The 9,973-nt window shown below is 46.8% G+C and overlaps 1 protein-coding gene across 1 annotated transcript in view; it reads left to right on the forward strand.

Moving 5' to 3' along the window:
* LOC143289410 (aspartate--tRNA ligase, mitochondrial-like) overlaps nucleotides 1-5,679 on the forward strand; it is a 54,044-nt gene extending 48,365 nt beyond the window's left edge. The window contains exons 21-23 of the mRNA XM_076598375.1: nucleotides 302-412; nucleotides 1,652-1,727; nucleotides 3,766-5,679. Of these exons, the coding sequence (XP_076454490.1) occupies nucleotides 302-412; nucleotides 1,652-1,727; nucleotides 3,766-3,929 (351 nt within the window). The 3' untranslated portion in view covers nucleotides 3,930-5,679. The remainder of the gene's footprint in view (nucleotides 1-301; nucleotides 413-1,651; nucleotides 1,728-3,765) is intronic.
* The last annotated feature ends 4,294 nt before the right edge of the window (nucleotides 5,680-9,973 follow it).

Genomic DNA, 9,973 nt, shown 5'->3' on the forward strand with positions numbered 1-9,973 from the left:
GACGACTGTGACGATGACGCTGATGATGGTGATGATGATGATAATGAGGAGGAGGAAGAGGATCATGATAACCATATGATGACGACGACTACGACGATGATGGTGATGACGATGACGAAGACGATGATGATGGTAATGATGATGACGATTCCAACAATGATGATGGTGATGATGATAACGACAACGATGATGATGATGATGGTAGTGGTGGTGGTGGTGGTGATGATGATGATGGTGATGATGACGACGGTGAAGACGATGACGCTAATGATAATGATGATGATGATGACGATGATGACAGGTACGAGGCCAGCATTACGACTTGGTGCTGAACGGGCAGGAGATAGGGGGAGGATCTATCCGTATCCACAGTGCCTCGCTTCAGCGATACGTCCTGTCCTGTATACTGCAGGTGTGTGTGTGTGTGTGTGTGTGTGTGTGTGTGTGTGTGTGTGTGTGTGAGAGAGAGAGAGAGAGAGAGAGAGAGAGAGGGGGGGGGAGCGTCCATCCATATCCACAGTGCCTCGCTTCAGCGATACGTCCTGTCCTGTATACTGCAGGTGTGTGTGTGTGTGTGTGTGTGTGTGAGAGAGAGAGAGAGAGAGAGAGAGAGAGAGAGAGAGAGAGAGAGGAAGCGTCCATCCATATCCACAGTGCCTCGCTTCAGCGATACGTCCTGTCCTGTATACTGCAGGTGTGTGTGTGTGTGTGTGTAGGGTTGGGGCCTTTGTGTGTGTGTGTGTGTGTGTGTGTGTGTGTGTGTGTGTGTGTGTGTGTGTGTGTGTGTAGGGTGAGGGCATGTGTGGGGGATGGTAGGGTGTGTGTGTGTGTGTGTGTTTGCGTGTATGTGTAGGGTGGGGGCCTATGTGTTTGTGTATGTGTGTGTGTGTGTGTGTAGAATGGTGTTCTGTGTGTGTATGTGTGTGTGTGTGTGCGCGTGTGTGTGTGTGAAGGGTGGGAGGGGGGACACAAAGACACACACACACTCACACACAAACACACACAGGCCCCTACCCTACACACACACACACACACACACACACACACACACACACACACAGGCCCGTACCCTACACACACACACACACACACACACACACACACACACATAGGCCCTCAACCTACACACACACACACATACACACACACACATATGCCCTCAACCTACACACACACACGCACGCACACACACACACATAGGCCCTCAACCTACACACACACACTCACACACAAACACACACAGGCCCCTACCCTACACACACACACACACACACACACACAGGCCCGTACCCTACACACACACACACACACACACACACACACACACACACACATAGGCCCTCAACCTACACACACACACACACACACACACACACACACAGGCCCGTACCCTACACACACACACACACACACACACAGGCCCTCAACCTACACACACACACATACACACACACACACACACACACACACACACACAGGCCCCTACCCTACACACACACACATGACCCTACCCTACACACACACACAGGCCCTCAACCTACACACACACACACACATACACACACACACTCACACACACAGGCCCCCACCCTACACACACACCCACAAACACACACACACACACCCTCCCTCCTCCCGTTGATGTGTTCAGGAGGACTGCAGTCAGCTGGAGCACCTGTTGTCTGCCCTGGACTCCGGCTGTCCGCCGCACGGGGGCATCGCGCTGGGTGAGTGAGGCATCCACATGTCGCCCGCCCTGGCCTGGCCTGGCCCTCCTCACACGCCTTGATGATGATGATGATGATGGTGGTGGTGGTGGTGGCGGTGGGGGTAGTGGTGGTGATGGTGGGGGTAGGGGTGGTGATGGTGGTGTTGGAGGCGTTGGTGGTGGTGGTTGTGACAGTGGTGGTTGTGGTGGTAGTGGAGGTGGTGGTGGTGGTGGTGATGGGGGTGGTGGTGATGATGGTGGTGGAGGTGGTGGTGGTGGTGGTGATGGTTGTGACGGTGGGGGTGGTGATGGTGAAGATAGTGGTGATGATAATGGTGGTGATGATGATGATGGTGGTGGTGGAGGATATTGACGATGAAAATGATGATGATTATGACGATGATGAATATGACGCGGCATTGGTGATGGTGGTGATGGTGATGATAGTGGTGGTGGTGGTGGTGGATTATTGATGGTGATATTAATTTAATGATGATTATGACGATAATAATACATTTATATGGCGCTTCTGTGTGATGAAACAACCAACAGTGCAGCAGTCTGGTGCGATGTTCCAATGATATGTTATGTCCAGTGAGTTCAAGACCTGCTTGTTTTAAAACTCTTTCCATACGAACGGCGAAAGAGAGGACGTTAACATCGTTTCACCCCAATTACCATCATCAAAATATTGCAAGCGGAAGGCTCTTATACTGAAGACGTGAATGTTGACAAAGAATACCACAATTCTGACGACGGAAGCTAAAGGTTGGGTCATTCAGACACCCACTGGACATCCGAGGGGTCTGTGTAGAGGAGAAGAGAGGACTGGCCGTACTGAGTGAGTTAATTGTCTACATGTACCTTAAACCCATCGTTCGCATTTGGACTTGCCCGTTCGCATTAACCCTCAGGCACCCCTGCCAGCAATTTCAACCGTTGAGGATACGTAGTAGACGAACTTTTCCTGGTGCAACCTTCTTTGTCTTAGTTCGTGGGCTGCAACTCCCACGTTCACTCGGATGTACATGAGTTGGATTTTACGTGTTTGACCGTTTTTACCCCGCCATGTAGGCAGCCATACGCCGTTTTCGGGGTTGTGCATGCTGGGTATGTTCTTGTTTCCTTTACCCACCGAACGCTGACATGGAATGCAGGATCTTTAACGTGCGTATTTGATCTTCTGCTGGTGTTTACACATGAAGGGGATCCAGGCACAAGCAGGTCTGCACATATATTGACTTGGGAGATCGGAAAAAAAATCTCCACCCTTTACCCACCAGGCGCCGTTACCGAGATTCGAACCCGGGACCCTCAGATTGAAGGTCCAACGCTTTAACCACTCGGCTGTTGCGCCCGCAACCAATCGGGGAAATCCTTCAAAAACAGAAGAGCTTGATTTGGCGATTTGTAGGCGCCAATTGGTCGTTAAATTCCAACAATTGTATTTGACGATCGTACAACCAGTTATCTGTACAATACGCATGTTGAGCTGGTCGCTTCTACTGGATCGTTCAGTTCGCAGTTAGGCCTACCTACCCTTTCGCCAAACCATTTTTGTATTTGTATTTGTATTTCATTTTATCACAACAGATTTCTCTGTGTGAAATTCGGGCTGCTCTCCCCAGGGAGAGCGCGTCGCTATACTACAGCGCCATCCATTTTCTGTATTTTTTCCTACGTGCAGTTTTTTTGTTTTTTTAAAAAAAATTTTCCTATCGAAGTGGATTTTTCTACATGTTTTTTGCCAGGAACAACCATTCTGTTGCCATGGGTTCTTTTACGTGCCCTAAGTGCATGCTGCACACGGGACCTCGGTTTATCGTCTCATCCGAATGACTAGCGTCCAGACCACCACTCAAGGTCTAGTGGAGGGGGAGAAAATATCAGCGGCTGAGCCGTGATTCGAACCAGCGCGCTCAGATTCTCTCGCTTCCTAGGCAGACGCGTTACCCCTTCAAGATCAGTGCTCGGGTTTTAGTTCAGTGAATGTTGCGTGTTTTTTTTCGATTAGTTGGAAAAGGGCGATATTTTATCTCCTCCTTTGACTATGACAGGCCTGGATCGACTCATGGCGATCGTCTGCCAGACCGAGTCGATCCGTGACGTCATCGCCTTCCCCAAGTCACATGACGGCAAGGATCCAATGAGCAAGGCCCCTGCCGCGGTGTCAGCCAGCGATCTTCAGGCCTACCACATCGCTGTCAAACCTCCTTCATAGTCGGCGCGTGGGGCTTTGTGTATGGTGGTTGATTGTTTTCTGATTTTTCTCTCCTGATATATATATATATATATATTTTTTTTTTTTTTTTCCATGAACGTCATTTGGCTGTAGTGTATTTGTGTCGTGATTTGTTTAATTTTCTGCCTATGTAGGGCTATGTACGTATGTATGTAGCTGTTTCAAGGTCTGGCTAATCGCGTTGGGACACGCTGCTGGTCAGGCATCTGCTCAGCAGATGTGGTGTAGCGTATATGGATTTGTCCGGACGCAGTGACGCTTCCTTGAGTAACTGAACTGGATTGAACTATCTCAGTAAGGATGTGACAGCAAAGATTTAGAATGACTGTATAGTGGGGAGATTGTGTTTGTTTTTGTGTGTGCATGTGGCTCTGTGTGTGTGTGTGTGTGTGTGTGTGCCTGTCTGTGTCTGTGAGCGTGTGTGACTGTGTGTGTGTGTGTGCGTGCGTGCGCGCGCGTGTGTGTGTGCTTTAATCGCGTACAGTGTGTGCGTGTGATTATAACTGTGTTTGATATGACTGTGTGTGTGTGTGTGTGTGCGCGCGCGTGTGTGTGTTCTCTCGCGTACGCGCACACGTGGTTATGAATATGTGTGTGATTGTGTGTGTGTGTGTGTGTGTGTGTGTGTGTGTGTGTGCTTTGGACGTGTGAGGTGGCCATTGACAATACCTGTTGTCACTGAATATTTCGTGTAGTATGTACAATTACGTTTATGTTCAGGTCCCCCCCGCCCCCCTTTTTTTTTCATCCTCTGGCGAAACATTGACGGACTGGTCAACATCAGAGGCATTTCTTTGGTTTTGGTGCTTGAATATGACTGTATTTAAGCCTTAATTTGTTTCCATCGAAAAGAAAACAAGAGAGGCAAGGCCTTCAAGACTCACTTGTGATACACTTACACACACACAAAAAAAAAAAAATCCAAGCTTTTTATGTATTGAGTATAATTTCAAAATGTAATGTTTAAGATGAGAAAGATCAGTTTAAAGCAAATTAACTCCCCTAGCATTACAGAGTAATTTCCCTTCTTTACTATCTGCACCAAAACGTTTGCAAAATAAATAAAACTTCCATGCTTAGCAAAAGAAGTTCCTGTTTGAACAAAAAATGATAATAATGACTGCTCTAGCTGTTGGGTCAGAATATCAGATCAAAGTGCCAAGTTTATAGAATACAAAAAATATAAATATAACAGTAAATGCAGTTTGCATATAATTAGGCTTCATTCTTTATTTCTTTGTGCCCATCCCAGAGGCGCAATATTGTTTTAAACAAGATGACTGGAAAGAACTGAATTTTTCCTATTTTTATGCCAAATTTGGTGTCAACTGACAAAGTAGTTGCAGAGAAAATGTCAATGTTAAAGTTTACCACGGACACACAGACACACAGACAGACAACCGAACACCGGGTTAAAACATAGACTCACTTTGTTTACACAAGTGAGTCAAAAAAACCCATCAGATTCTAAGGGACTGATATTGACAGGTGTTAAGCTTATTCTTTTTTTTTCTTTTCTTTTTTGTAGTGTGTGGTTGGCTGGACCGTAAACAACAATGACAAATGAATCAATGACACAACTCATCTCAAGTCTCTCTTTCCCTCTCATATATCATTTCTGAGTCTGGTTGAAACTGATTGGAAAATGCTTGTTTCATACTACTGATGTAACATGTCTGTGACGTACACTTGCCAATTGCGTAATATGTTGTGGAAATAAAACTGACGTTGTTCCACAGTTGCTGTGTTGATGCTTCATACTGGCATGTCGTCTCTCAAGACTAGGTAAGACGCTCATTGGGCCAACTCACCAGGTATTTATGATCCAGTATGCTTTCGTTAGGCCACGCATGCTAGTATACTGTAACGGAACGACGAACAGGCCTCAATGGTTGGGGCAGTCACAACACTGTCTGGCAAACCGTTCCATTTATTAACGACTCGCTCAGTAAAGAAGGAACTGCGCCCTTTCAGTCTACAATGTGATTTGTTTAGCATTAAACTATTACCTCTTCTGTCCCTACTTACTGCAGGTGGTAGTTCGGGATTTGTAGTCTTGTAGATTCCGTGTATGTATTTTTTGCAATCAATCATATCTCCCCGCTGCCTCCTGTGTTCTAGAGTTCTAGAGGTAGCTTAAGGAAAGCAAGTCTTTCATGATAAGGCTTGTTCTTCAAATGACCAATCAGGTTGTAACTTAGCAAGCTTCTCATCACAACGCCTGTGGATGTCACAAGGAGTCCCCGTGGACGGAATTGGTTTGGCGTTGGACTTGTGATCCAGCGTTCACCAGAGATCTGTGTTCAGGTCCTGTTTCGGCCTGTGTGTGGTGGGGGTGGGGTGTGTTTGATGGATTGTGTTTGCCTGGTTACCTATTCTCTGTCTGTGTCTGTCAGTGTGTATGTGTCTTTCTCTCTGTCTGTCCCTTTTTGTCTGTCAGTCTATCAAATTATGGTGCTTAGAGCCTCGCCGACCACTAAGGCCATTTCAAGGCTATCGCCACGTTAATACCTAGTACAAGGGTAAAAAAAAAAAAAAAGTCATCGCTTTAAGCTTTCCATTCAAAGTTTTAAAAACCTTCCATAGTTTAAAACCTTCAAATCTGATTAAAAATGTTCACTTCTTTCAAGAAGTCCATCAGCGCCCACGGAGGGGCATCACGAAACAACAAAGTCTTCAGAGAAACCGCCGTGTAATGTCTGTGTCTAACGTCATGCAGATCCCAACAGTCAAGGAGCACGTGTTTCATGGTGAGAGGCTCATCACAGGGAATACATCGAGGGGCCTCTTCCCCCATCAAGTAAGAATTAGTAAAAAAAAAAAAAAAAAAAAAAAAAAAAAAAGTGTGCCCCGCATGCAGTCTGCACAGCACAGACTCCTCCTTTCTGTTCTTCACCCCTGAAGGGAGGGTCTCTTTTAGGTCTGGACGGATTTGGAACAGCTTGATGTCCGTCTGGGTGTTCCACTCTTCTTGCCAAAGATCCTTAACATAAGTGTTCACCTTCTGCTTCATGTCTGTGTATGGTATGAAGGATCTCGATAATTCTTCCATTACAGCGTTCTTGGCCAGCTGGTCTGGCCTTTCGTTACCACGAATGCCAACATGTCCAGGAACCCACGCCAACACAACATCATATCCTTTCTTCGTTATTAGAGTAAAAGCTTCGTAGAATTCCAGCAGTTTGGGATGAGTCAGATTACAGCAGGCGATCGCCTCCAGGGCTGACAAGGAGTCGGAAAAGATCATGAATCTCTTTTGTTTCGAAGAGAGAACCATTTTTACCGCCAGAACCAGTGCGGTCAGTTCCGCAGTGTACACTGAGCTGTCAGATAGGATGTGTTCCGTTGAGGGCTGGTCAGGAAAGGCGGGACAGAACGCAGATGCAGCGACTCCATCCTCAGAACCGTCAGTGAAGATTTGTGGGAAGTGGGAAATTTGTGGCAGAGTTCTGAAAAGTAAGTTCTGTAGGCCAGTGAACTGGTGGAGTCTTTACGGTACGAGGCCAGATGGAATCGGACCTCAGGTGTTTTAAAGGTCCACAGTGGGCTGTTGGGGAACTTTGAGAAATCTGAGATGCCACCAACATCCAGATCAGCATTTTCTATGTGCGGCTGAATATGGAGTCCAAGAGGAGGGATGCAGTTTGGGTTGTCTTTGAATTTCTTGTTGAAGGGGTTGTTGAATACAACGTAGCAAGCAGGGTTTTTAGGTTCAGAAAACAGTTTCAAGTAATATTTTAGGGTCAGCTTCAATCTGCGGTTGGAGAGAGGCGGTTTCCCCACCTCTGCGTACAAGCTGTGCATAGGGGTGGTGCGAAACGCACCTAAGCTGAGACGGAACCCTTGGTGGTGTATAGGGTCCAGCAGTTTCAGGTAAGACGGTCTGGACCAGTTTGGACCAGACCAGGGCTCTGCAGAGGTGCAAGAGATTTCTCTTATCAGCACCCCAGTCCGAGTGTGCCACAACTCGGATGATGTTCAGGGCTTTTTGACAGGATGTTTTCAACTGACGCGTCCCCCCCCCCCCCCCAACCCCCACCCCTGATCATGCCCAGCTCCCGGAGACAGAGAACTGAGCACTGCGGGGGTTATCACAGTTAGCCTGTAAACTGCCAGTCTTGACCCAGCCCCACGTAGGGGTAGCTGATTGACACACACAGGCCAGTGTGTGCCGCCTGTCTTAGGAGATGTCCGAGCCAAAGGGATGTGTTGAGAGCAGTGTGCTCTCTCAGTCCCCAGGATCTCATTCCTCTCCATCACAGGTCGCACCGCACGGCGAACACGGCAGGCCTGAAGAAGGCTTCAGAGAAAAAAGAATGTAGAAAAGAAGGCTTGATGTGGGGCTGAAGACAGAAAAGAGGCGGTAAAAAGAAGAGAGAATATCGAAAGGGACAGTGGGTCACTTTTGGTTTGGGCCTCACTCACGACCTGTTCGGCATGGGAAGCCCTATCAGGGGCATCAGTACAAGAAACAACAAAAAACCACCACTTACTCAGCCTGAACAGCTATAATGGCTATGTAGGCTGTCAATTAAGACCTGGGACTAGAGTAGTAAACCCTCAGAAGCACTGATGCCCCCGCCGACATAGCTTGCCCAATCACTGGCCACTAAGCCTCCCAACCACGATAAGGTAGTGACCCCCCGGGAGGGTCTGTCAGTCAGTCTGTTGTTGTCGATGATGACAACAGGATGTTTTCTCTTTTTCGTTAAACGTATTATCGTTATTGCACTTGGCGCTCTTGTAGGATGAGGGTTCTGCGAATGACCACCATAATAACAATTATGATGTTATGTTGTAGTTGTTGATGACTATGATGATGATGATGATGATGGCAACATCATAACAATAAAGATAATCATGGTGTTAGGTTGATGATGACGACGACGATGGTGATGATGATGACTACGATGACGATGATGATTGTAATGGTTATGATGATTACTGTGCTGACGATGATGATGACAGCAACAATGTTGATAATGACGATGACAGTGATGATCCTGAGGTGAAGGAGGAGGAGGAGGTGGATGGTGAACAATTTATTATCATCATCATCATCATCATTGAAATATAAAGGGCAAACAAGTAGAGCTGTTGTTCAGAGATATCACATTGCATATCAACGATTCAGAACAGACCTTTCCGTTTTGACGTGTGCAGCTATAAGTTTTAGCAGTTTGGTTTCTTTCTCTTTTCTACGATTTTCCTGCACAATAGTGTAGGTGTAAAGGAAGGGATTTAAAGCTGAGTTACATGGCAACACAAAGACAGCCAGTGCTGTGTTGATCTCTCCTGGAACAGGGACATCCAGCTTTGCCAGGAGTCCACAGACACCAATGGGGAACCAGCACAGAAAGTCTGACATGGCAATGACCAGAAGGCGACGAGCAATGGTGGCCTCTTTAGATCTTGTTTTGTCTTTGATAAATACGTTTTCCTTTCTATTTGACCCATGACCTGACAACGTATTGGCTCTGACTGACCAGTAAATGAGAGTCTGGCCTATAGCAATGCACAAAAATATGACCATGTTAAAGACAACCATGATGCTAAAAGAATAGTGGCGACCTGGAAAGTCAGTTCTAGTGACGGGAAGAGGAATGCAGATGCCTGTTTGGCTGTAGAACTCCCAGTGGGACGTCACAGGGAGTAAAGGGATTGAGGCCAGGATCACCCCTAGTCCCCAACTGACAGTGCAGGCCACGTGAGCTGATGCTGGTCTGAAACGAAGACGACTGAAAGGAAAGCACATCACCAGAAAGCGATCCAGGGTGATAAGGCAAATAAGAAACGATGATATTTCACTAGACAAAAGGGAAATGAATCCAGAAATTCTGCATGCTGTGCTTCCCTTCCAGTAAGATTCATTCCACAGGTAGGTGCCAGCATACAGACGGTCGGCCACTCCAATGATCAACAAGTAAACTCCCATGAAAAAGTCAGACATAGACAGATGAATAACAAACACTGCATAACCAACTTTACTTTTTGAGGAGAAGGACCAGATACGATATATGATG

This window comes from Babylonia areolata, chromosome 14 (genome assembly GCF_041734735.1).
Source record: "Babylonia areolata isolate BAREFJ2019XMU chromosome 14, ASM4173473v1, whole genome shotgun sequence".
In the NCBI taxonomy this organism is placed as follows: Eukaryota; Metazoa; Mollusca; class Gastropoda; order Neogastropoda; family Buccinidae; genus Babylonia; species Babylonia areolata.